The sequence below is a fragment of the Agelaius phoeniceus genome, chromosome 1 (assembly GCF_051311805.1).
Source record: "Agelaius phoeniceus isolate bAgePho1 chromosome 1, bAgePho1.hap1, whole genome shotgun sequence".
NCBI lineage: Eukaryota > Metazoa > Chordata > Aves > Passeriformes > Icteridae > Agelaius > Agelaius phoeniceus.
This window is the reverse complement of record NC_135265.1, coordinates 4,380,227-4,408,179: the sequence shown is the minus strand read 5'-3', so window position 1 is coordinate 4,408,179 and position 27,953 is coordinate 4,380,227. Positions and strand designations below refer to the sequence as shown.

The 27,953-nt window shown below is 46.8% G+C and overlaps 1 protein-coding gene across 2 annotated transcripts; it reads left to right on the top strand.

The window, feature by feature from the left end:
* The first annotated feature begins 650 nt into the window (after nt 1-650).
* Nucleotides 651-27,330, top strand: GARS1 (glycyl-tRNA synthetase 1). 2 transcript variants are annotated; one of them, XM_077187022.1, is made up of 17 exons: nt 651-862; nt 4,233-4,334; nt 7,242-7,344; nt 8,379-8,520; nt 9,161-9,249; nt 10,588-10,664; nt 13,053-13,198; nt 13,692-13,841; nt 15,315-15,477; nt 16,442-16,606; nt 18,791-18,899; nt 19,215-19,359; nt 20,528-20,613; nt 21,086-21,195; nt 22,871-22,964; nt 24,283-24,473; nt 26,973-27,330. In XM_077187022.1, exons 1-17 carry the CDS (start codon nt 722-724, stop codon nt 27,096-27,098), a joined length of 2,139 nt encoding a protein of 712 aa, XP_077043137.1. In that variant the 5' UTR covers nt 651-721; the 3' UTR covers nt 27,099-27,330. The 2 variants fall into 2 exon arrangements, with proteins under 2 accessions (XP_077043137.1, XP_077043094.1); XM_077186979.1 differs by having other exon boundaries at nt 652-862; nt 18,791-18,903; nt 19,219-19,359.
* Nucleotides 27,331-27,953: the final 623 nt, after the last annotated feature.

Here is a 27,953-nt window from a genome sequence, read left to right as displayed (position 1 = left end):
ACCCTGCCTCACACACACTGCAGGGGGACACAGCATGAGCCCTGGTGTGGCCCTGGGGACACTCAGACACAATGGGGTATCCCCAACCCCAAGGACAGCGATACTTCAGGGGCTGTCATATGTCACCTGAGGGGGAGCAGGTGCAGTACTCCCACCACACACAAACCCTGCTGTGGGCATGCTCAGGGACAGCGGGGTGTCCCCATCCCCAAGGACACCCACACTTTTGGGGTGCCATGTGTCACCTGGGGGACAGGGCAGACCACTCGGGAGGGTATAGCACTTCTCACCATACACAAACTCTTATGCGGGCCGGAGGGGGGTGCCCAGGGCTGTCCCCTCGCCCTGGGGACCGCCGCACTTTAGGGGTGCCCTGGGCTGTCCCCTCGCCCTGGGGACCGCCGCACTTTAGGGGTGCCCTGTGTTCCCCTCAGGGCAGTGCCAGGTCCCGCCTTTCCCCGCTCTCGCCGCCCGGGGGCGCGCCGCTCCCGTCACGGCGGGGGCGCGGGAGCGCGCATTGGCGGCGCGGCGTGCGCGCGCCCCCTGCCGGCCACGCGCGCGCCCTCCCGTTCCCCCCCGTGCCGAATCTGCGGGCGCTGCCCCAGTGCGGAAAGTGCCGCGCTCCACCCGCGCCGCGCTTTACCCCGGAGTCGCGATTTCATCATGCGGGGGGCGGGCGCTGCTCCGCCCGCTCCCCCTCCTTCTCCTCCTCCTCCTCCCCATGCCGCTTCCCCGTAGCGTCCTGCCCGCCCTGCTGCGCCGCCTCGCCCGCCCGCTCCGCTCCGCCGCCGCCCCCCCCGCCATGGACGGCCCGCAGGCCGAGGCGCTGCTGGCGCCGCTCCGGAACGCGGTGCGGCAGCAGGTAACGCGGCCCGGCCCGCGCCCCGCCCGAGGGGCTCGGCGCTGTCTCCCGGGGGTCGGGCGGGCTGTGGGAGGTGCCCCCGGTCCCCCCCCTCCCCGGGGGTTGCCCGCCCTGCGGAGGGGTCTTGGCGCATCCTCCCCGGGCGCTGCGGCGGCTCCGGCTCCGGGCACTGCGCGGCCTGGAGGGGACCCCGGGGACACCCAGGGGGAATCTATATGGTCACCCATGGGGACACCTATAGGGACACCCATGGGGACACCTATAGGGACACCCGGGGGCTGCTCCGCGGGTGCGGGGCGGTCCCTCAGGCACAGGGTGCCGCGTGTGGGTTCCCCTCATGGCTCTGTGCCCTCGCCGCGGTGCCGGGGCTGCCTGGCAGGGCTGGGTCTGTGCCTCAGCCTACCTGGGTGTCCCCTCCCGGGCTGGCTGTGCCCGGGCTGGCCCTCGGTGTCCCCTCCCGGGCTGGCTGTGCCCGGGCTGGCCCTGGCTGTGCCCTGCCTTAGGCCCCTGCTCGTGTCCCCCGTGTAAAGCAGCCCCCTCGTCCCTTCGGGGTCACGCTGTGATGTCCCCTTAGAGCTGAGTTTGTGCCGGGTCTCGGAGGTAAATGACGTTCATTTGGAGTTGCATATTTGTCTGATGCAGTAAGGGATGGTAATTCCTTTGCATATTTTCCATTTCATCATTCTGATTAATCAAGGTGGGTGATGTGTCCTTTTAGCTGGGGCTGCATCGCGTTGTCTTCCCATCTCCCTCCTTTTACCTTTATCATTCTTCTTACCTGAGAAGGATTTGGTTGTCTTTTCGTTTCCTAAATAAATATTGCCACTCTGGCTGTGTACTGTAATGGACCTTGTGGAGTTCCTTCTCCTCTCTTCTCCACCTGCCAGACCTGTGTCTGTGTGTCCCCCATGTGTCTCCCTTAAGTGGCTGAATCCATATTATTCTCCTGAGCTGCACACAGAGCTATGCGTGTGTCCCTTGTATTTGCAGATTTGTGCGTGTGTTTCCCCATTAAATGAGTGGATTTATGGCCCTCTAATTATGCCAGCACTTCAGTGAGTTTTTATTATGAATCACTGTACAGCATAATGCCTTGGCAAGAGAGCTGCTTGTAAATAAAGCAATGATCTCTAGAACCAGCCAATTTATTTAGTTTAAAATCCTGTGTCATTTGCCTGTGAATACCAAGGCACCCCTTCTTTTCAGAGGTTTAAACTGGGGTGTGAGGCACCAAGGGAAAAATAAACAATAGTCCAGCTGGGGCCACACATATTGTGCTGTACAACTGGCTGTAGTAATTCCCGGAGATATTTGCACAGGAGGAGAGGGAGGGGATAACAGAGATCGGGGTGGTTGATGCCTCTGGATGCAGGAGTCTGTGTCTGGCAGCTCCGGGAGAAGTGGTTTAATTAAACCTAAGGGACTCAGCCTATGGAGAGGGAGCAGCCTATCTTCCTGCAGCAGTGCCTGATGCAATAAGCTGCCGTGATCCAGGGGTGGATCCCTCCCTGCTTTGCTGGTCTGTGGGACAAAGCTGCAGCAAAATTTGCCACATCGAGTGCTGCTGTGCACTCCTCCTTTTGGGCAGGGCTGGAGATCGGAGCTTTAATTAGATTGAGTCCTGTCAGCAGGGATAATTATTTGCTTCAGTTGTGTTTGTTTGGTTTTTTTTTCCCTTCTCCTTGCGTATGTCTGAGCACTCTTACTTATAGGTCAAGACAAAGAGTTGCTGTGTGCTGCTTTTGGATGCTCAGCACTGAGCAGGGTGAGGGCTCTGTTGAGTCAGCAGGAGCTGCTTTGCTGCTGCCTTGATGTTTTTCCACTGCCGACCCCCCTGGCTCAACAAAGGCAATTTGGACTCACTACTTTAAAAGAGAAAAACACCAGATCAGATCCCTCCCTCTGCCACGTTACCCTGGAATGGCAGTTGCAGTCCTCAGCCCCAGAGTGAAACTTTCACGTTTTTGTTTAAGCAGTTAACAGGAAGGAAACAGCAGATTTGTTCTGTTGGTGTAGCTGATGGGGTTAATCCTGACAGGATTCTTATTTTTCCTTCTTCTCATTGTGTATGTTTTAATGCAGTCCTTGGAGACATCCTTTTACTAATAAAATGCACTTTTGAACCCCTCAGTCTCTGGAGCACTTTTATCTTTTCTAATCTGATTACAGAATAGCAATCTGTTTATTCTTTTCTCTTTGCTTTCTCAGTTACCTGTAATGTTTTTGTCAGGAAAGTTCAAAATTTAGGAAAAAAAGTTGGTATTGTGGAAATGTTGTAATCTCTGTGGATTGTGGGTTTTTTCCTTTTTTTTTTTTTCCTCAAGATATGCAAGGTGCAAGAAAAATGCTGAACTTGGAGTATTCCATTTTTAAAACATCCCACTTGGGGCAGCTTTGACATCTCTGTGCTTTTTCCTCCAGCACCTTTGTCCTTCTCAGTAATTCAAGCTAGATCTTGGTTTTGGTGAAGAAGAGTGGACTCAAAGGGAGACTTTTAGTTCATTTATCTCCCAAGCAAGCTGGGCTTGACAGCTGAGGATCATGTTCATAGAAGAGCCCTTTTGGGTGTGTAGGGATTGAGATTTCCCTGGGCTGAAAGGGGAGAGTCATCCCCACAGGGCAGAGAGACCTCTGTGGAATTGGTGGTGGTTTGACTCATGTCAAGACCTCCTGTAAGCCCACTGCAGGGTTTTGCTGCTCTGAAATATTTAGGCTTTGGGGGTTTTTTTTTTTAAGGGTATTTTTATTTTGTTGTTGACTTTGTTGTATCTCTAAATTACAGAACAGGTTTTTAAAATGATAGCAATTTTTACTCAAAATGCATAGTTTTCTTTGCTTATACATTGAGCTGCAAATATCTGTCTTCTGTGAGACTTTCCTCTGAAAATTTATGTCCTTACTGGCCAGTTTTGATCAGGTAGAACAGAGGAAAAGAAGTCTGAAATGGTCATAGGCTTTGAAGAAAAGGGAAGGGGTGGAAGGAAGAGGAGCCTTCTGGAAGGAGATGGAGAGCACAAAGCCTGTGTTCACCATCTGAGAATCCACTTAGTGCATCCTCAAGGACAGAAACCAGGAATTTGTGATGTACATAGAGGAATATAATATATAATCCCACATGGAGATTGAATAGCAGCTCTGTGCTTTAACAGTTGTGTGGGGTGGTTGGATTTCCCTAATGGAGTCTGCTCTGCTAACTCTTAAAAGTGTTTAAAAGAGTCTGCTAACTTTAAAGTGTGTTTCTCACTTGCAGCCTCTGGAGACCTGTGTGCAGGCTGGACAGAAATCTCCTTTTGGATTGCCAGGGGAGCTGGAAGAAAGAGAGATCTCCTCTGTGGCAAAGAATGAATCTATAATGTTCTTTTTCCCCTAGGGAGAGCTGGTGAGGAAGCTGAAGGAAGAGAAAGCTCCCCAGGTGGACATAGACAGAGCTGTAGCAGAGCTCAAAGCTCGGAAGAGGGTTCTAGAAGCAAAGGTGAGTCTGGAAATTAAATTCTGAGCTCCACAGTTTTGTCTGAAAAGCCTTGAAATCTCTTCTTAATTCTTGATTGTAGGTTTGGTCTAAACAAATTCAGTCCTAGATTCAGTCTTAGACTGAATCACTTCTGAAATAGTTTTTACAGGTTTTCAGCTAGTGGCAATTTCATTCTTTACCTGTTACACTAATTTCTGTTAGCATTAAATCAATGTGGAAACATGTTTCAAAATGAGTTCAAGTTGTAATCAAAGCTGAAATTGAGTGCATATTCACTAATCTTTGTTTGCTAAATAGATTTTTTGTGTGCAGAGTGAGAGCACATGCTGTTCACTGTGGTGAATTTTCAGATTCTTTGTGCATTGAAATTACCTGATTGTCATAGAATATGTTTCTTTAGAAACCACCCATTTTGCTACAGTAACAAAGTTCCTGTAGATGTTTCAAATAACCTGTAGTTATTCTTGACCTTAGAGGTGAAATTGTATCCCCTTTTTTAAATACAGCTAAGCTCTGAAGTCTTTGTGCAAATGAAATGATGAAACTTTAAGTTTGTTGTTTTTAGATCCATAAAGAAGTAAAATACATTTCTTATCCTGTGAGCTTCCCCTTTCCAGACTGAAACAACAAAAAGAAATTCTTGAAGCTTAAAAACAGTCACTTGTGCAGATTCACCTGTGTTCTAATATCAGTTTCATGTAAACATGTTTGCAGTTGTGCCTGGGTGATACTCTTAATAATGACTTAATGAGTAATGTAAATAATGACTTAATGAGTAAATACAGCACTTATACAGCTGCCTGACTGTGAGAATGTGAGTTCACCTAAACTGAAACCCATTGACCCTGTTTGTCCTACAGGGTCATGTGGGATGAACAGGTGCTGCTCTCTGTCAGGTCTGGCCTTGTGGCTGCCTGTTTACATACACTGAACCCAAGAAAATGTCATTTTTACTGAGTATTCAGCATAGGGACTGGGCTTTGAAACCATTGCATGAAACCTGCATTGATAACTTGGTCATCCTGCAGGAAATACCATCTAGGGGTTCTCCCAGTTTTGTGTACCAACCCTCAGAAGCTTGGGGGGATGTCACCAAGCAGGTGAGGGGTCCTGGTGTCCCTGTGGATATCAGCAGGCAGGTGAGGGGTCCTGGTGTCCCTGTGGATGTCAGCAGGCAGGTGAGGGGTCCCTGTGGATACCAGCAGGCAGGTGAGGGGTCCCTGTGGATGTCAGCAGGCAGGTGAGGGGTCCTGGTGTCCCTGTGGATGTCAGCAGGCAGGTTTGGAGTCCTGGTGTCCCTGTGGATGTCAGGAGGCAGGTGAGGGGTCCTGGTGTCCCTGTGGATGTCACCAGGCAACTGAGGGGTCCTGGTGTCCCTGTGGATGTCAGCAGGCAGGTGAGGGATCCTGGTGTCCCTGTGGATGTCAGCAGGCTGGTTTGGAGTCCTGGTGTCCCTGTGGATGTCACCAGGCAACTGAGGGGTCCTGGTGTCCCTGTGGATGTCAGCAGGCAACTGAGGGGTCCTGGTGTCCCTGTGGATGTCAGCAGGCAGGTGAGGGATCCTGGTGTCCCTGTGGATGTCAGCAGGCAAGTGAGGGATCCTGGTGTCCCTGTGGATGTCAGCAGGCAGGTGAGGGGTCCTGGTGTCCCTGTGGATGTCACCAGGTAAGTGAGGGGTCCTGGTGTCCCTGTGGATGTCAGCAGGCAGGTGAGGGATCCTGGTGTCCCTGTGGATGTCACCAGTCAGGTTTGCAGTTCTGGTATCCCTGTGAGCCCCACCTCTGTGTTGGAGGGTGCCTGTAGGATGCAGTGGGGAGGTTTCTTAGCACTTACACCATTTGTGTGGGCTGTCAGTGCAAGGCTGACCTTGCAAATGCAGCATCTGCCCTTGGGAGTGCAGCACTCCAGTACTGGGAGTGTTTCTCTCCTGATGCTGTTCCCAGCAAGGATCACAGGTCCCCCTTTGGGGGAAGGCAGCACTGGTGGTTTTCAAGCTCTGTGGTTCCTACTTGAAGATGTCAGAGCAGCTCTGAATTTGAAGCTTTGAGCAGGGTGGAGCAGCTGAGTACACAGAGTCCAGTGCTTTTAAAATTAGACCACATTTATTTGTCATTATAGATGATAGAAAAGGGGAAATTTGAAATACATGGACACACAATACTTTCTGTTACCCAAAGGCTTTTCCAAGTGATAGTCTGAGACACTTAAGGGGATCTGAATTTATTGCACTTCTGGGCTTAATTCTGCCTTAATGATCAAAACAGCTGCCTTGAAGGAAAACTTTAAGTGTTGACCTCACTAATGGATTAGATTGCAAAAATCACAGGTTCATCACAGTATCTTGTCAGGGCATTAAGGCACTCCTAAGTTTTCTGAGTGCTGAAAAAAAAATTTGCAAATAGATTTGCCATGCACAAATACCTAAAACCACCCCTTTGGCAGAGCATGAGGATGATGGTGCTTGTAATCTTCGTAGTCAAAATTCTTTCATGTGAGGAACACCTTACTGAAAGGTTTATGTATGCCAAGAATTGGATGTGTGCAGTCTGAGATGGTCACTTAAAGCTCTTTTCATAGTCAGGAGAGGGAAGAAGGTCAGAATTGGTTTGGAAATCGGCATTTTTTGGCAGTGATTGTGAAGAAAGCTGAGGATAACTCACTCAGGGAAAGTTAGGTCATGAGTCCACCTCAAGTGTCTGAAATGATGCTGCATTCAGACAAGGATGTTCATAATTGAGCACTTGAATCTCAGTGGGAAGATTCCTCTTTGGAAAATGAGCATGTTGACAGGATACCTTTTCTTCAAAGTGTCTTTGCAGGCTTTTGATTCACAGTGGTGAGTGAAGAGGATTTCTCTCCTGTCAGAATCAGGAGCTATTAACTGGTTCTGCTTTGCCTGACTTACAGGAGCTGGCCTTACAGCCCAAAGATGACATCGTGGACAGAGTTAAGATGGAAGACACTCTCAAAAGGAGGTTTTTCTATGACCAAGCCTTTTCTATTTATGGAGGTATGGGTTTGAAGAAATGTACATTTTAATCTGTTTAGGCTAATTTTCTGGTCTTTCTAGCTGGGTGAAATGCTGTACTCTAGCAATGCTATATTAATGTGACATACAAGATTTTTTTTTAAAGTTTGCTCTAAACTTTCCTGCTTGAGTCTGTAAACCTTTCAAAAATTCCCCCTTCCTGAAGTGTTTGTGTTGGGTTTGGGGCTCAATTTTTGTCTTGTGCTCTCTGAATGGAAATGAGTGGACTTTAAGATGCCTGTCCTGAGAATTACATTGGTAGAAGATGGCTTCTTTGCTGAGGGTAGGGTGTTTGGGGCTTAAGGAGATCATCAACTTATTTGTAACCATTCATCTCTACCTGAGCTTCTCTTGGCAAATAAATCACAGAATATTCTGAGCTGGAAGGGACCCACAAGGATCATGGAGTCCAGCTCTTAAGTGAATGACCCAAAAGGACACCAATAGTGCTCAAACCCACTGTGAGCTTTAGAACCTGTTCCCTCAGTGAACTTTGCCAATGAACTTTATGGCAGAATAAATGTGGCTGTAAACCTCTTCAGATGGCTGATATGAGCATCTCAGGAAATAGCACAGTGCCTCTGTGGTTACTGCTCTTTCACCTTAGATACTAAATTAAACACTCTGACTTGTTTTATTGGCTTTTTTAAAAAATCTTTGCAGCCACACTGGTGATTTGCAGATATGTGTTATTTATTACTGACAGTAACACTGCTTCAGCTCCTGCATGGTCACTTCTTCTGTATTCAGATTCCTCCTTCACACAGATTGCTCCCACAAAACAGAATCCATTGGTGGAGGGAATGTGGTTTTTAGAGTTGTTGGTTGCAGGAGTTGATCAGTTTTAAATTCTGTCACTACCTGATGCCTCAGGGCTCTGCAGCTGAACTGTGCTTCATGCTCATTAAATGAAACCAGCTGATGGAAATGCTGAGAAGGGAGGACATCTCCTCCAAACAGTGCAATCTCACACTGTACAATCTCACACTTCTTCTTTGACCTGTTCCCCTTTGCAGGAGTCAGTGGTCTCTATGACTTTGGGCCTGTTGGGTGTGCTTTGAAGAACAACATCATCCAAGCATGGAGACATCACTTTATTCAGGAAGAGCAAATCCTGGAGATTGACTGCACCATGCTCACACCTGAGCCGGTTCTAAAGTGAATATGGGTCTTTTTTTTTTTTTTTTTTTTTTACCTGCAGTATGTAATTTCTGGTCATAGGTGCTTTTTACAGTGTTCTGTAAAATTATCCACAGAGATCTTGAGTCTGGGTCACCCAGTTTCATTCCATAATTAGGTTCCAGCACACAGGTCAGTGTGATAAGCTGTTGTAAATCAGGGAAAGCAGTGGCATTCACATTTGAGAGTTCAAAGCTTCCTAGAAGTCCCATTAGTTAGGAAATTGTCATTATTCCTTTTTCTAAAAGATTAAGAAGACAAGGAAAGGGCAGAAACTTCAATTCAGCTGAGATATAAAATACTGGGAATATCTCCACCTGAATTACTGGTTACTCCTCACTACTGCAGCTCTGTCTAGTTTTGATCATGATGCAGTTGCTGAAGGCATTAAGTGTCATCTTTGTGACACATTTTAAGATTTAGATGCATTGATACTTCCCACATATCATATTTTCTGAGGGGTGATGCTGCTTAACATGACTCTGTAATCTGAAGCAGGAGTGAGCCTGCAGTTTTTGAAGGATTTCACTTTGATAAAGGTCTGTCCACTGGGATCACACAGACCTGGAGCTGTCTGGTGGCAGCTGTCACATTCCTTGTTTTGTGTCATCTCTTCTAGGACTTCTGGCCACGTGGACAAATTTGCTGATTTCATGGTGAAAGATGTGAAAAATGGGGAATGTTTTCGTGCTGATCATCTCTTAAAAGGTTTGATTTTGTTCCAAGCTAGGTGGGCCTGGGGATTTCTTGCAGTGGTACAAGCACTGGAAATAGAATCTTTCTCAAGGAAAGTCTGCTTCTGTGGCCAGACTTTGATACTTGTGTTTGCAGTAATTAATCATACCATACCAAAAACCCCATAGGTTCTGTTTGTGTCTTAAGTGAGGTTCAGGATCTCTGGTGAAAACACAGTTGTGTCCCTTTTAATAAAACCCAGTGTCATCAGGCTATGAAAGATTACTGTGTTGTCTAAGCCAAGGACTCCCTAGATAACAAGATTTTTGTACTCCAGTGCATTTTAGTCTTAGTTTTCTTGAATTTCAGTTGCTTTTTTAAGTACTGAAAAACAATTTATTGATGCTGTGAGGGGTCAGAGTATGTTTTACCTGTGAGAGGTGAATTACATGGCAGTGGATGACTTTCATGTGTACCTTAGAAATAGACTTCAGGCATTTCTTTGATTTGCAAAGTCCTCACACTTCTTCCTGGTTATTAAAATCTGTTTGGAAAAACAAACCAAGAAAGTCACAGAAATAAGAAGCCTGTTTGAAAACTTTCACAGGTACAGTTCCACTGTGAATGGAAGGATTGTTCCACTCTGCCTAAATGAGTGGTGCTCTCTGGTTTTTGAGCCTTTTCCTTTAAATTCAAGTATGCAGAACAACCTATATTGGCATTAAAGTAGTTTTCATGATATTCATTAAGAATTTCTTTTGTCAAAAAAAACCAAACTTCAAAAGAAGCCCATCCAACCTCTGCCTCCTTTGCTGAGCAGCCTCATCAAACAAGTGTGTCCCTGTGTTGTGCAGCCCCTCCCTGTGAACAGCCACCTGCTGTTACTGCCAAACTGAGCTGTTACTGACTAAAAAGTCAAATTGCTTTTTTCAAACAAGAGTGGAAAGCCTTGGCATCACTGTGTGCCTTTGTGTGTCAGGGAGGATGTTGTGCTGGAACGTGGAATGCAGTCCAGCCTCAGTACCAGCTCTGTACCTGCCTCTGAGAATAAAATCAGCCTTGCTGCTTGGGATCAGACTAGATTTAATTTATAGTCTGTAAAACAGAAAGCAAGAAAAGGACTACAAAGGACTGATTTGGTTTAGAGACATAATATTGGAAAGGAACTGGATAAGAATTTGTTGTTTTCCCTGTGGCTCTCCAGTACAGTGAACTGTAGGTCACCGCTGTCCTGAGGACAGGACTGGAATTACCCTGTCAGGACAAGTTGTGGACATCACTTAACTCATGCTGGGGGATCCTCCTGAGCTGTTTTATACTGGGGTCAATGATGGAGTTGCAATCTAAACTCATGACCAACTTTTCTTACAGCTCATCTGCAGAAACTGATGTCTGACAAGAAGTGCACGGCAGAGAAAAAGGCAGAAATGGAGAATGTTCTAACACAGGTGGGTGCTGCATGGGGAGGAAATGGAGAATGTTCTAACACAGGTGGGTGCTGCACAGGGAGGAAATGGAGAATGTTCTAACACAGGTGGGTGCTGCACAGGGAGGAAATGGAGAATGTTCTAACACAGGTGGGTGCTGCACAGGGAGGAAATGGAGAATGTTCTAACACAGGTGGGTGCTGCATGGGGAGGAAATGGAGAATGTTCTAACACAGGTGGGTGCTGCACAGGGAGGAAATGGAGAATGTTCTAACACAGGTGGGTGCTCTATGGGGAGGAAATGGAGAATGTTCTAACACAGGTGGGTGCTGCACAGGGAGGAAATGGAGAATGTTCTAACACAGGTGGGTGCTGCACAGGGAGGAAATGGAGAATGTTCTAACACAGGTGGGTGCTGCATTGGAGGAAATGGAGAATGTTCTAACACAGGTGGGTGCTGCATAGGAGGGAAATGGAGAATGTTCTAACACAGGTGGGTGCTGCATGGGGAGGAAATGGAGAATGTTCTAACACAGGTGGGTGCTGCACAGGAGGGAAATGGAGAATGTTCTAACACAGGTGGGTGCTGCACAGGAGGGAAATGGAGAATGTTCTAACACAGGTGGGTGCTCTATGGGGAGGAAATGGAGAATGTTCTAACACAGGTGGGTGCTGAACAGGGAGGAAATGGAGAATGTTCTAACACAGGTGGGTGCTGCATGGGGAGGAAATGGAGAATGTTCTAACACAGGTGGGTGCTGCACAGGAGGGAAATGGAGAATGTTCTAACACAGGTGGGTGCTGCACAGGAGGGAAATGGAGAATGTTCTAGCACAGGTGGGTGCTGCACAGGGAGGAAATGGAGAATGTTCTAACACAGGTGGGTGCTGCATGGGGAGGAAATGGAGAATGTTCTAACACAGGTGGGTGCTGAACAGGGAGGAAATGCAGAATGTTCTAACACAGGTGGGTGCTGCATTGGAGGAAATGGAAAATGTTCTAACACAGGTGGGTGCTGCACAGGAGGGAAATAGAGAATGTTCTAACACAGGTGGGTGCTGCACAGGGAGGAAATGGAGAATGTTCTAACACAGGTGGGTGCTGCATGGGGAGGTGGCTGCTTCAGAGAGAGGGGTGTGTGATAGGGTCCAGAGGCAGTTGCTCTTTTCTGTTCCTGAAGATGCTCAGAGGTCTTTACCCCAGAGATCCTCTCAAATACAGAAAATATAATTGTTAATAAATACTCAGAGCTTGCTGCTGAATCTCATCTCCCTCTTTTTGAGAGTTTCTGCTGTTATATTAATGAATTTTTTGAGTGTTGGGTTGGTAGGGCTAAAGCTCAGTCTTGGAGTTGGTCTGCTCTGTTTCACTTGATACCCTGGCAAAAAGCTTTTACATTTGTCAGTCCCTTCTGTGGGATTGTCATACAAAGGAACAGAGATGGATCACAAGTTTTGTCAGGGTTTTTTTTTTGAGTCAGCTCAGCACTGATTTGCTTTGTTCTGAAATTGTCTCAGTGCTTTGAAGCACTGGAGATTTGTTCCTCTGTCTCTGACACCCCACAAAGATTTTTCCTGTGTTTACCATGAGAATAGTTGGTGTTCAGTCTGACATTCCTGAACAACTGTACAAACATTTGCCTTTATTTTTTTTGTTTTTCTTTGTTTTTAATGTTTGTTCTCATGACTTCTAGGATAAATGCTTCCAAAGCCATGCATTGAATGAATGTTTCCTTCCAGAAAGAGAAACTATTTGTCAGTGTTTTGCATCACTGAGCAGCTGTCATTAGTTTTTCCACACTGCAATACTGAACTTTTACCATCCTTTAGGGAAATCTCTCTGTCAATAATAGAGTATTTTTATATCCTGTGTTTGGATTTGTTTTCCTGATATATGAAAGATCATGACAACTAGAAATGCAGAACAGCTCTGAAAGGGCATCTAATGCATAGCTTGAATATTGTGTTTCAAGCAGCAGAAGAAAAAAGAAATGAATGCAAACAAAGCCCTGCAGAAATTTTAGCTCTCTTTTCTCTCATTGCTGTATTTTTTTTGCTCCCAGCACAGATCTCCCCATGTTTTAGCTGAATCTGTTCAAAAGAGTCTGTTCTGGTGGGTGGTGGTGCAGTCCCAATGACTTTCCTTGTGGTTTACACCCACTCTTAAGCTCAGACCTCCTGTGGTATGACTAAATCCCAGACCTATTACTAAAATGGGTTTGCAAATGTGCAAAGTATATTCTTCTATCACTGGTTCAAACTTCAGCTTGCTTGAAAATTTAGGTTAGAAGAGAATATTTTGGGCAGGTGATTCAGAGCTGTAGATCATGCTCAGGAAAAAATAAGGAGGACATTCATTCCTGTTATCTTGTCTAGTAATTAAAATAATTCTCTTGTGTTTTGGTATTAGTTGGACAATTATGGCCAGCAAGAGCTTGCAGATCTCTTTGTGAACTACAATGTGAAGTCCCCTGTCACTGGGAATGACCTGTCCCCTCCTGTTTCTTTCAATCTGATGTTCAAGACCTCCATTGGGCCTGGAGGAAATATGCCTGGGTAGGTGCTAATTTCATTCTGCTCACACTCTCCTTGCTTTAGAGATGATTTGGAATAAAAATGAAGTCTCTGGAGTAGCCTTCCCCTGCCTCTCAGTCCCAGCCTCCTGTAGCAGGTTAGCATTCCTTGGAGTCTTGGGGAAAGGAGGAGAAACAAGGGGCTGTTGGAGAATCATGAAAATACTTAAAAGCACCCAAAATACAGATCCCAGCTGTGCCCTTGCTGTTGGAGTAGTTTTCATAAAGCTAGTTAATGCTGGTCTGCAATTGTCAGTGACTTCATGGCTGTAGAAAACCTACTTCAGGATACCTGTTGGAGGAAGGAGGTGAAGTTTTTTCCTTTTCAGTCTATTGATTAATTGGGTATTTTGTCTGGAATTAAAAGTCTGAAGAGAAAAACTTTCACTTGTGAGTTTTGTAACAACTGTGGCTTTCTCCCTGCTTTCCCCACCCTTAAATCTTCCTGATTTTTCCTCTCCCCCATCTCTTTTCAGCTATCTGAGGCCAGAAACTGCACAGGGAATATTCCTCAACTTCAAACGTCTGCTGGAGTTTAACCAAGGCAAATTGCCTTTTGCTGCTGCCCAGATTGGAAATTCCTTCAGGAATGAAATCTCACCCCGCTCCGGCCTTATCAGAGTGAGGTACTGCCAACTTTCTCTTCCAGCAGGAGGGCACCTGGGAGCAGGGAACATCTTCCTTTGCTTCCAGGATTTGTTGCAGCATTGTTTCACTTTAGTGCTTTCTCCCAGAGGAATCCTGGTTTTGTTCCTGGTGAGCCTCAGGCTCTACAGATGAATTCAGAGTTTAGGTTTTAAGTAGAGAATTTTAAGATTGGCTTGTGAGAAGCAGAATCTCTGAAATAGTTGTTGTATTAGAGATAGACTCAGTTTCACTGACAGAATTTGGCTTCCATTATAGTCTAAAAAAATCATGTCCAAGGTAGCTGTGTTCTCTACAGGGCTTTGCTTATTTAGTTATGTTTGTGCAATTTCCTTTGAAACTGAAATCAAAATGTGCTTGACCTTGCAGCAATATTTCCTTGTCTCAGTTCCTGCAGATTCTGCAGCTCTACAGCTTGCTGCAGAGAGGAAGTTGGGAGATAACCTGACTCAGGACCAGTGTTGGTGTTGCAAGATCAGTCAAGCTGGAAAGCTCAGGGTTATTGGGAATTGCTTGCAGTTCTGTCTCTGGATAAAAGTGATTATTGCCTTTCACTAGGGAAAATCTCTGTATTTAAACTGATCTATCCTAATTGGAAGTCTCTTCCATATTATTTGGAACTAGGGCTCCCATGCACAGGCAGTACATGTTGTAAACCTGGTAATTGATTGTTTTGTGGTGCCATAAATGTCACTGAGAGGCCATGGCATCCTTAGCACAGAGGGAACTCAGGAATTTCCTCACTCCTCCTGTTCTGTTTTGCTCATCTGGAAATGAGAACTTTTCTCATTGAAATCATCTTCAGTCAAATATAAATGATATGCTTGTGGCACATTTATTGGAGACTGTTATTATGCAATCACAGCAAATTACACCCTGATGGCTGTGATTTACAGTTAATGATTACCTAGAGCTTTTTTAAAGGTTGTTGATAATGAGCTAATTCAGTGGAAAGTGATTTCAAGTGAGAAGGTTTAGAATCAATCTCTGAGTAAAGATATATTAAAGACAAGTTCTTAAAACAGAATTCATGCCATTGCTGCATGCAGCAGTATCATTATCTTCAGGAAATTACCACCTCACCTGGTTATTTTTGGCACCTCTGACATGAGTTAAAGCTACTGATTTAATCAGCAGACCCTGTAAGGAACAACTGCTTCTAATATGGGCATCAAAGCTGTCTGGAAAAACTCTAGAGAATTTCTGGAAGTACTTCCAAAGGTGGTGTTCTCTGCTCTGACTCACAATGGGGTTAACCACGGCCTGGAGAGCTCTAGATGGATCTGTAGAAAGTTTTGCTAGGAATTTGAAGATGAAACTAAATCCAGTGATGAGACTAGTCCATGTTCTGCATAGGATTTTAATCACTGGCTTGCTGTGAGAGGCTGAAGCACAATGGTTTATTAGGGTCTAATGCATAAAATATTTAATAAGTGTGTGTTTGTTTTCACTAGGGAATTCACCATGGCAGAAATTGAGCACTTTGTGGACCCCAGTGAGAAGAACCACCCCAAGTTTCAGAACGTGGCAGATCTCAACATCCTCCTGTACTCGGCCAAGGCGCAGGTCAGCGGGCAGTCAGCGCACGTCATGCGCCTGGGAGACGCTGTCCAGCAGGTAACCCTCCCCCTACAGCCACACCCAGCTTGCTCCTTGCAGTATTGCACTCAAGGCTAAGTGACAAACTGGCTTTTTAAAATTAGGGCTCTGACTGATGTGTCTGTCCAGTCCTGTGTTGGTCTGAACTCATGTAGTGCTGTTGGAATAGTCTGAATCCAGGACTGAGGGCATGGATCACTGGGCCTACACAAAGTTTGTGTTGTGTTTGTGCCAGCTGGGGTTTGCTCCCAGATTTATGAGTAGTTTCTCTTCAGTGAATCAGTGAGACTGAGATCTAGGCCTGGTCCTTGCTACCAGAAGAGTGCAGGTGGTGTTGGGATAAGGGTTGAAAGCTAAACTTCACACTTAGCTAGTGAAGAGGGGCAGTAAGGATGATTAATAGAAGCAGTATCTGGGAACCTCATATTCAGCTGCTGATCCTCATGAGTATGTGGCTTGCACAATTAGATGAATCACTACCTGATTAATCTAATTATGAATGGGTTGATTTACCAACCTCCTCCTCCTCCCCATTTCCTCCAACACCCAAATGAAAAAACCTCCAAAAACCACCAAAACACTGCCTTTAAAAAACACAAACAAAGCAAAAAGTCCCAAAAAAGAGCCAAAAAAAATAAAAAGAACACCACCCCTCTGTTGTATTGCAGCTGTGAACTGCAGGGTGCAGCTGTTGTAATGCCAGGGACTGCACTGCTGCATACAGGGGGGTATTTACAAGTAGGTGATCCTCAGAGCCAGTGGGTGATGAGTCCTGGAGTGACAGGAACTCACTGTTTGGTCAGATGGAGATGGTGCCAGTGCCACGAGGTGAGTTTGAAGAGAAGTAACAGCTTCAGGGGAGACAGAACTTAACCACAAGTTCTATGTGTAACATGTCAGGTTGCCTGCAGAAGTTCAACAAATCATGGCTTTGCTTCCTTAGGAATTCACATGGGTTTTTTCCTTATTCTTCTCCCTGCAGGGTGTGATCAATAACTCTGTCCTGGGTTACTTCATCGGCAGAATCTACCTCTTCCTCACCAAGGTCGGTGTATCCCCGGAGAAGCTGCGCTTCCGCCAGCACATGGAGAATGAGATGGCTCATTATGCCTGTGACTGCTGGGATGCAGAATCCAAAACCTCCTATGTAAGTGGCAAAAGTGCAAACAGCAAGGGGAAGCCCTGTCAGATCTGATTGATTTCTGGCTTTTTAAAGTTAGGGCTGTGGGTCTGATGCATCTCTCTGGCTTCATTGGTCTAAACACACGTAATGCAGTTGAAATATTCTGTATCCAGGACCAAGGGGCAGCTCAGCTCCCTGCACAAAGTTTCTGACTGTTCATGCTGCTTTGGGAGGTCCAGGCTTCTTTGCTGGAGCCTGAAGTAGCCTGGGGACACTTCACTGGTCAAATTTCATCTGGAGCTAAAGGAAACTGAGTCCTGGTGCTTTCCAAATCCTGTAACCTCTCTAACAGCAGTGGGGAAGGATTTGTTTTGCTGGAGGTGTTATTCCAGGGCAGATTGCTTCCTGCTTGAATGCTTACTCTTCCTTTCCCTCTTCCATGCTGTGAGAAATGAGTTCACTCCTGCCAGTTCAGACAGCTGGTACTGGAAGAAAAATTCCTCAAGGATTTGTTATCATCTTCCTGCTGAGTCATTAAGAGCTTTTTCATTCAAGCCTTGTTGAGTGCCTTTTTTTCCCCTCATGTATTGTTGGTTGGATTTAGACTCATCACTAGTGATGTTCTATTACAGCATTTTAGAGGAATAGCAGCCAGTAAAATTCTGCCAAACTGAAGAATTTTAGGAAAAAACCAAACCTCCTGCAGCTCAGATGAGTGATTTTTCTTCATATAGAAAAGACCTGAAGGAATGGCTTCCTCTAAATGTCCATAGCTGACCTCCACAAGTTCACAGCCAATCTTTCCAGCCAGCCCAAAACTGGACATGGTGTGAGCCCCACCATGTAAATAAGATTATTCAACTTTGCAAGCCTTAGGACAATGCTCACAGAGCAGGGTGTCCAACAGCCTAACCCAGGAGTGAGCACAGCAATCCCAGGGGTGTGAAAGGAGCATCTTGGGAGCTGGACCATGCTTTGGTTTGTTGCTTAAGTCTGATCAGAAATGTTTGCAGCACTCAGTTGTAAGAAGGGAAGTGGTCTGAGTAGCTTAAAATCCATCCTAGAAATGTATTGTACACAATGGTGTGGGTTAAGGGATTCCAAGATCCACCCCACCTCCCATGGGCAGGGACACCTTCCACTATCCCAGGTTGCTCCAAGCCCCATCCAACCTGCCTTGAACTTCCAGGGATGGGGCAGCCACAGCTTCTCTGGGAACCTGTGCTAGGGCTTCCCCACCCTCCCAGGGAAGAATTTCTTATTAATGTCTAATCTAATCCTGCCATCTTTCAGTTTAGAGCCATTCCCCCTTGTGCTGTCACTCCATGTCCTTGTCCAAAAGTCCCTCTCCAGTTCTTGGAGCCCCTTTAGGCACTGGAAGAGCCTTCTCTTCTCCAGGTTGAACAACCACATAAACCTGTATTCTGTGTTTTCTGAGAAGTAGCTGCAACACCCTAATAGCCAAATTTCTGAAAAAATCCTCCCAACATACCCTGAAGCACCACGATTGTCAAGCACAGGGATTTTTTCTGTTGACACACCTTTTCTGACACCCTGCTATATCACTCCAGCTTGGAAAGCCATACAACATCTGGCTGCCTGTACATCCCACACTGATGTGACAGTGAGTGGGAAGCAGCTGCTGAGCCTTGTCTTACATGGGATTGTCTGTTAGGAAATCCAGAGGGAGGTTGGATTTGCTGCTTCACCAATCCAGTGGGACTGGTATTCTGAGATTGCTCCTTGCCATACATGCTGAAATACTGAATTAAGAGCTTCCCTTGAATGTGATCTTTGTTGTAGCAGCCCCTAACCCTGGCTTTTTTGGCCATTCCAGGGTGGTTGATTCCCTGCTGTGTGTCCCATGGGGACATGATGCCTTGTGTGCCTGTGGCATGTGAGTGATAGGGCCGTGTGCTCTGGCCCCAGCCCGAGCTGTTGGCACAGGCCTTTGCTCTGCCAAGCCATGTGGAAAAGCTGGCCCTGAACACAGGCACTGGGCAGATGACTGATTGTTTCCTCTGGAAACAAATGGAATCACTCAAATGAGGGAGCAACTGGTGAGGGAGGGCTGCTTATTGTAACAGAGCTAATTATGTAGAAAAAACAGCCATGGGAGCAGGGAGGGCTTAAGGGTGAATAAACATATTTGATGGTTAAGTGGACAAAAAAGTGAGTTGGTGAAAGCTTCCAGTTTTGTTTTTTCAGGGTTGGATTGAGATCGTTGGCTGTGCTGATCGTTCCTGCTATGACCTTTCCTGCCATGCCCGTGCCACCAAAGTTCCTCTCATAGCTGAGAAGCATCTCAAAGAACCTATATCCTTTCAGAATAAAGCAGCTTCTCCTCAAGTGGAAAGGGATTGGGCAGGGAGATGTCTTGGAGATCTGCACAGCTCTGTTTCAAGTTACATCTGTTTATTTAACAGGGAAACCTACAACTACAGGCCAGCATGACTTTGGGAAGTGACCTGGAAAGAATTGAGCATTTGTTACTCCCTTCCTCTCTTGGAGGGAAGTTCCTTCATCCAGTAGTGGAGGAGATGTCTTTGTCTTGTGCAGCAATTAACTTAGACATAATGAAGGAACCAGGCCCTGCTTTCTATCCTCACAAGCTCCTTAACAGCCTTGTACAGAACAGTCAACATTGTTCAGTTTGAGGCAAATAAGGGAGCCATTGGCAAAGCTTACAAGAAGGATGCCAAGGTGGTGATGGAATACCTTGCCATGTGTGATGAGTGCTACATCAGCGAGATGGAGCAGCTGCTCAACGAGAAAGGGTGAGCCCTGTGTGTGTGGTACCTTCCTCTGACACCCTGAGGTGGGCCCCAAAGGGCTGCTGCATTTATTTGAGCCACTTGAAACCAGTTTCCTGCTGAGAGCAGGCTGTGTGGGTCATCTGAGATGTTTGAGTGCTCTCACCAGGCAGTGCTGGTCACTCATCAACATATTTCTGGGTGTATGCACATAAATATTTGTTTGTCTGTGTGGGAATGAGCTGCTGGCTTTAGTAGGATCATCCCAGAAGAGAAAGAGTTCAGTGAAATGGGAATTGTTTAACAGCTTCCCCACTCTGGTTTGAGAGTGGACCAGGACTGATTTAAAACTTTAATAAAATAATTCTGTGACCAATGGAACAAAATAGTTAAATGAGAAACAAAGTATGCCTGAGTATCCTCCAGTGTTCAGTGAGCTGCTTTAGGACCTGTTACAGCCTTTAATTTACTGTGGCAGTAATTTGTATGATTTTCTTTGACCTGCCCTCCTAACAACTGAAAATATGAGAAGTCTTTGCAGTTGTCAGATTTGGCTGAAGCAGGCCAGCAGCAGTCTGTGTTAGGGGAAAGCTAATGGTGCAGTAACAACAAAATAAACTTAATTTCCTGCTTGAAATGGTACAAGGTGTAGAATAAATGAACACATTACAGCATGGTAACACATCTTTTTTTCTTCCCCTGAGCTAAAATGTATTTCTTTCACATCTCTATGAATGTGAGAGTGTAGGAAAAAACAGTAGCACTCAAAATGGGCAGAGAAATTATTGCAGAGAAGAAACTTAGTCCATCCAGAATCTCCCTGGAATGGTTCAGTAGATGAGTTAGAAGCAATATCCCTGGTTTTATTGATAGTCCAGTGCCTGCTTTGTGTGCCTCCCTTTATCTCTTTGGTGTGTAGGCTTCATTCTGAGTATTTCCCAATTGACTTTGCTTCAGGCTGTTAACCACAGCAAATTCACTGTGATTATGAAAATGGTTGCTTTTAATGTACATGTAGTAATTTTATTATTAATGCAAATTTCTTTTAATGGGTATGCTACATGTTTCTTTCATCTCTGGGGTTTTCCCTGGCTTCTATCATCACACTCTCAGAGTCAAGTGATGCAATTAAGGAAATAAAACTTGTTTGTTTATTGCTGTAGCTTTTAAATGACTTCTTTTTCATTTGCAGGGAATTCACTGTTGAAACTGAAGGGAAAACTTTTATATTAACAAAGGACATGGTTACTGTGAAGAGATTTCAGAAAACATTACATGGTAAATTTGATTCTTTGTTGTTTGAGCATCATCAGGATACATTTTGAGTATGAACTTTATTGGTAGCATTGTCCTGTTAGTATTGTAACACAGAATAGGAAAAATGCCAAATGTAATTTCCTCGAAATTTAAGAGTAGGAAGGCTTTTGGAGAGTCAGTGACTGCATCTCCACAGAGATAAGTCCTGATCCAGGAAAGGGGGCTAGAAGGAAACTTTTTCCAAAATGCATGGATTTAGTTCCTCAAAGAAGCCAGAGAAAGGTCCCTGAGTTGTTTTCTACAGCCTAAATATGTCCTGTACATGAGCTAAGTCCAAATCTCTATTTCAGGTATTTGCATTTAGAGCAGAAATGTTTAATCTTTTATTCCATATACTCATCCACACATGAGCAAAAGGACAGCATCAGCAACCACATCTTTCTTCTTGTCTAAACACATTTGTAATGGTGATGTGTATTATTTTGTGTTCCAGTGGAAGAAATCATCCCAAATGTCATTGAGCCGTCGTTTGGCATCGGAAGGATCATGTACACAGTGTTCGAGCACACATTCCGCATCCGCGAAGGAGACGAGCAGAGAACGGTGAGGGCTGGGCCAGCTGCAGGCACCTGCCCTCCCCTGGCATCCAGGGAAAGGGCTGAAACAGCACTGCACAATGCCCAGCAGAGATGGGAAAGCCCAGCTGGGCTGTGGCATTGCTGGTTTTGCCAGAGTGTTGGTGTTGTGAAGGTCCCCAGGACGAGGTGACAGATGAGAATTTGACTCCAGGTTCTCAGATGGCTGATTCGTTATTTTATGATATTCTATTAAAAGAAATGAGATACTAAAACTATACTAAACTATAGAGAAAGGATACAGACAGAAGGCTAGAAAACAGTGATAATGAAAACCCATGACAGACTCAGAGTCTGACACAGCTGGCTGTGATTGGCCATTAATTAAAAACAATTCACATGCTGGGGAAGCAGTTCTCCAAATCACATTCCAAAGCAGCAAAACATGGAGAAGCTGGGGCTTCTCATCTTGCCGGGAGAAGAAATCCTGGTGAAGGGATATTTCATAAAATATCATGGTGACACCAGAGTACTTTTCATTTTTACATGAGAGCATTCTGCTCAGGTGTGCATGAGGCTCTTGCTGGATTCCTGGCAAGGGGCTGAGAAATTCCTCCTCTGGATCCATGCTTGACAGGGTTCCATGGCTCAGAGAATGGCATATCTTCAGTGTTTAATTCCCTTTCTTGCTGCTGCTTTTCCTGGAATCATACTTCTGTGCAGCAGGGTGGACAATGGACTGTTTGCTCAGTCCCCTGTGAAATTCAGCCTTTTCTGGTTCTGGACACCCCTAAAACCTTGACCTGAAGCTTTGTTGTAGCAGGGGCCAGAGGAAAGTGTGTGTTTCAGACCGAGCTTCCTCCAGCCAGTGCCCAGGTGTGGTGCTCTGTGCCATTGCTGGTGGCACATGAGAAGCTGGCTGGAAACTTTGTGCTGCTTCCTGCTTGTTGTTCCTGGCTCCTGGACTGTGTTCATAAAAAAGAAATATAACATTAAAAAAGTGTTCTTTGTGTCTCTGGGGTGTCACAGGATGGTACATTTATGACTGAGGGAACAAGGTTCAGGAGCCCAGAGTTAGGACACAGCTGACTTGGAATCCCAAACTGCTCCTGAAGTATAAAATACTGGGTTTACCTTCCTTCCAGTACCCATTTACTTTCCATGTAGCCTGGGCTGCTTTATATTGTGGTACATCTCACATGCATTGCTTCTGTCCCTTTTATACCTTGCTGATTGCCAGGAAAGATCTTATTCTTTTTCCCTCACTTCTGGCACATTTTTATTTTCTGAGGGTGTCTGTGAAGGGTTCTAAAAACCTTTTTGCTGCATATGCTCCATGTGTGTGGAGTCTCAAACAGTTTGGTTTAGACTGTGCCTAAGACTAAATCTCCTGGAAAGACACCTCCACCCTTAATTTTTCTGTAATTCAGATGAGGTTAGATTTCTTTAGGAGGGCTCTAATAGACCTGTTCTGGTGGGAGGTAACATTTGCCTGTCAGGAAATAAGGGGGAATGGAGGCTGGAGAAAACCAGTCCTGCTCCAGTGGTGTGAGATGTCACTGCTGATGCCCTAGAGTAGGCCAGAGACTCCCCATGGACACTCACCCTGCCTCCAGCCTCAGTCAGAGCTTATTCTCACCTCTGAGTCTGATCTGACCATTAAACTTGTATTTATTGACTTGTGCTTTTCCTTTTTTCCACAGTACTTCAGCTTCCCAGCTGTTGTAGCACCGTTCAAGTGCTCCGTTCTTCCTCTGAGCCAGAATCAGGAATTCATGCCTTTTGTCAAGGAATTATGTAAGTGTGTTAAGCACTTTGGGGCTGATGGGGCTGTGCACTGGGAAGAGAGGGCTCTCAAAATAGCATTTGGATCATGTGGCTCTCCAAAGTGCACAAGGAGAGTTGTTGACCTGAACCAGCTGAGTGTCCACAAGCTTTGGGTATCCCATCAAACTCTTCAGCTGTGCTCAAAAAACCCACCACCATCTTTGTCTCTGTGTTAGTTTGGAGTGTAAAAGACGTTGCTTTTTTTCCTTTTTTGTCAAAAATAAATCTTTCCCACTGCTTAGGAGAAGCTGGAGCAGTGGGGGTTTTTGTTTTGTAATTAAAGTTTGCTTTGCTTTTATTGGCCACCTAATATATTGAGTCTGTCCCAGAGCTGCTGAGCTTGCAACCATTCTGTCAAACTGCCCACTGGTAGTGAGCATCATGGGCAAAGACAGGGGCCATAAAACAGAACAGAGGAAGGGTAGGAACAGGGCTGGCATGTCAGACAGTGCCTTTTGCTGTCAGCACCAGTTCTGCCTTGGGCTTGGTCTCCCTGCTCTGGATGTGCCCTGCACAGTGGGGCTGGGGTTGGTGTTAAAGCAGAGTCATGGCACTGATGACAAGGGGAAAAACTTGGTGACTTTGCACTTGGAGTGAGGGTTGTAGTGCAATGTGGAGAGCTGGGAGAACAGGGTGGGTCTGACCCTGTGGTCCTACAAAGAATGGAACACTGGATGTTCTGTCAGAGTAAAACTGGGGCTCTGAGATGCTGCTTGCACCTGGGACAGGCGTTACCTCATGGGGTGATGCCTAGAGAGGCTGACCTGGAACAGAGGCTGGACAGAGTTAAAGGAATAAAGTAGGGATTTATTAAAAGGCCTTCAAAGGATACACCTTGGGCAGCACAAGAGCCTGGCCATGGCTCTGCCCCGGATGGACTCGAGATGGATGTGAGATGCATGCTGGGTCACAAGTTTTTACACTTTTATAAGTTTTGGTCCATTTCCATATTGGGGTTAGTTGTCCAATTACAGCTCCAAGTTATGCAGTCCCATCCTCCCAGTTTGCTCTCCTCAATTTGCTGTTGTTTGCACTTTTTGGGCCTGAAGCTGCAACAGTGTCCTTGGTTCTGGGGCTGGAAAAGGATTGTTCTGTGTGACTGAACTGTGAAGAGAACCTGCTAACACTTTATATGAAGTTCAGAGTCACACCCTAAGGCAGTACAGGATCTGAAAAATACAAAAGCTAAAACTTAAGGCATCAGGGGTATGGGGGAGCCTGTGCTGGGGCCATGTATGGGGGAGCCTGTGCTGGGGCCGTGCACCAATCCCTGCTCTGCTCCCTGCAGCCGAAGCACTGACCAGGACCGGGATCTCCCACAAGGTGGATGATGCAGCGGGGTCCATCGGCCGGCGCTACGCCCGCACGGACGAGATCGGCGTGGCCTTCGGCATCACCATCGACTTCGACACCGTGAACCGCACCCCGCACACGGCCACGCTGCGCGACCGCGACTCCATGCGCCAGATCCGCGCCGAGGTCAGCCAGGGCACGGCTCACAGGGCTCACACTCGGCTCACAGGGCTCACACACAGCTCACAGGGCTCACACACGGCTCACAGGGCTCACACACAGCTCACAGGGCTGACACACGGCTCACAGGGCTGACACACGGCTCACAGGGCTCACACACGGCTCACAGGGCTCCCACACGGCTCACAGGGCTCACACACGGCTCACAGGGCTCACACACGGCTCACAGGGCTCACACACAGCTCACAGGGCTGACACACGGCTCACAGGGCTGACACACGGCTCACAGGGCTCACACACGGCTCACAGGGCTCACACACAGCTCACAGGGCTCACACACGGCTCACAGGGCTCACACACGGCTCACAGGGCTCACACAGGGCTCACAGGGCTCATACAGGGCTCCCACACGGCTCACAGGGCTCCCACTCGGCTCACAGGGCTCACACACGGCTCACAGGGCAGGGCACGGCTCACAGGGCTGACACACGGCTCACAGGGCTGACACACGGCTCACAGGGCTCCCACATGGCTCACAGGGCTCACACATGGCTCACAGGGCTCACACACGGCTCACAGGGCTCACACACGGCTCACAGGGCTCACACACGGCTCACAGGGCTCACAGGGCTCACACTTCTCACACAGCTCACAGAGCTTGCACAGCTCACACACAGCTCACACAGCTTACAGAGCTCAGACTGCTCACAGAGCTCACAGAGCTCCCAGAGCTCACACAGCTCACACATCTTACACAGAACTCACACAGCTCACACAACTCACACAATCACTGGGTTTGAAGAGGCCATCAAAATCATTGAGTCCAACCCAGCCCCAACACCTCAACTGAACCCTGGCACTCAGTGCCACATCCAGGCTTTGTTAAACACACCCAGGGATGGGGACTCCACCACCTCCCTGGGCAGCCATTCCAGAACTTTATCACTCTTTCTGTAAAAAACTTCTTCCTTATATCCAGCCTAAATTTCCCTTGGTGCAGCTTGAGGCTGTGTGCTCTGGTTGTGTCAGTGCTGCTGCAGAAAGAGCCCAGGGCCAGCTGAGCACAGGCCCCTTTCAGGAGCTGCAGAGAGTGATGGGGGCAGCCCTGAGTCTCCTTTGCTCCAGGCTGAGCACCCCCAGTTCCCTCAGGGCTTCCTCACAGGGTTTGTGTTCCCAGCCCCTCTCCAGCCTCCTTGGCCCCTCTGGATGTGCTCAGTGTCCCAAGGTCCTTCCCAAGCTGAGGGGCCAGAGCTGGGCACAGCACTCCAGGTGTGACCCCACCAGGCTCAGGGGCTGGCACAGGCAAGGGTGCTCCTTTTGGCCTTGGGGAGAACATCTGCTGATTCTGATCTGTCAGTAATCCTTGTGGGAGCTGCCTCCAGCTCTGTAACAATTTAGCTGTTGTGAGAAATCCCCAGGAACAGATAGGGGTCAGACAGAAAGTGCTGGCCCAGCTGATAAAGTGAGCAGAAGCTTTTGTTTTTCTTGCATGCAGAGGTGTTGATCTTACCTGGAAGCCATGCCTTGTGCTGACTACACTGCTCTTTGGAGTGGCTCTTTCCAAGAGAAGGCTGCTGACTTAAATCATTGACTGGGTTGTGTCTGGCTTTCAAAGGCTGGGCTCCTTGTAATCCACAGGCACCAAGAGGCAGAACACTGGGGTTTGCCTTGCAGCTGGTGTTGCCTGTGCAGCACTACAGGAGCTGATGAACCACTGCCCCAAGGCTGTGTGTGCCCTAAGCACACTCTGCCAGTGTGGCTGCAGTGCAGACTGGAATAGCAAAATCCTCCCTGTGGTGGGCTCTGCCTCTGCTCAGAGCTGTGGATCTGCAGTCTTGGGAGGTTTTCAGGGTTTTCTTTTTTCCCTGATGTTCTTTCCTCCCTGGCCTTCACTCCAGGCACAGGAGGAGATGGTGCTGACCTGTGAGGCTGAGCTGTAGCACTACAGAAGCACCTGCAGTGCCTGGGGCTGCTGAGCAGGCTGGGGTTTTGGCTGGCTGTAAAAGGCAGTGCCAGTTCCTCAGGGCACTCTTCTGTCTCTCTGTCACCTGGGTGACCTCTCACTGCTGACCAGCAGAGATGAGACTTTGCTATCCTTCAATTTCTGCACATTTTCAGCTTTCTGGTTGATCCTTTGCACCATGACAGTGTGCAGTGAGGAGCAAAGAAAAGGCAACTTGCAGCTTCTTTGGTGCTGGTCTTACAGCAGGTAGGGCCTAGCTGAATCCTGGCTTACAGCATCTTTGGGATGTGTGTAAAAAAACTTTTGGGGTTTTTTTCCCTTCTCAAACTGTTGCACATTACCTTGCTTTGGTTGACCATTTCCCTCCTGGATCACCCTAATAACAGATTGATCTAAGGTGTCCTAATTAATGTTTTTCTCCCCAAAAATGATCTTCCAGGAGATACTTTGAACCTATTCTATTGCTGATGTAAAAATTGCCCAATATCCAGCTTGATTTTGGTGACTTTGTGTTTCTTCTGTCTTTGTGGCTTTTCCTGCAGATCTCTGAACTTCCTGGCATCATCCGAGACCTGGCCAACGGTTATCTCACCTGGGCTGATGTTGAGGCAAAGTATCCACAATTTGAGGGACAAGAGACTGGCAAAAAGGACACAATAGAGGAATAAAGAAAAGGACCTGAAGTAAAATCCTGTCAAAATGTCCACTTTTTACTGTTCATGTTAATATGAAATAAACTTACCATGTATTATTCAAAGCTGCATTATTTGTGCACACAGGGACTATTTGGATATTTTTTTCTTTTCCTCAATTGCTGATCAGATTTAACTTTAAAAACTGAAATAATTGCAGCCTGAGCTGAAGGTGTTACAAATAAAACCACCATTGTATATGCCTGCCTCTCTGTTCCTGCAGCCTTGTGCTTTCTTTAGAAATGCCTCTTTTTTCTCTCTTTTTTGCCCTCCTGCTCAGGGCTGTGGGTGTTACAGGTTCATGCACAGGATTTCATCTGGGTTTGGATCACCCTGGGCTCTGGTGGAAGGTGCTCCAGGTGCATGGGCTGTGTTTGTGAAGGGGTGATCCCAGTGCCAGTCCTCTTTTCTCCACTGTGGTTCAAGCAGCCACCTCAAGAGATGGCTTCAGTGCTGTATTTTTGGCTGCAGGTGTTTCATACCTGTATTTCTGCAGAATTGGGAGCACTTGCACACAGGAGAACAGAGCAGGGCTGGAAAATCCTGTTCCAGTTCTTGCTCCTGCTGGACACGGTTGGTTTCCTTGGCTGAGGGAGCGAGCAGCAAAGAGCTGGCAGGGTTGTTTTTTCATTCAGTGTCTTCTGGCAGCAAGGGCTGAAACCAGAGACTGCCCTGAGCAGGTGGGAGAAGATCCAAGCACCCTTTCACCTCCCTGGGCACTGGAGGAGTTCAAATCCCTGTGCTGTTGGAGTACCTTGGTTTTGGGGAGCCTTAAACCCTCCTGACCTGAGCCAGGTAGGAGAGGCCTCACAGTTTGTCTTGCAGACTCTC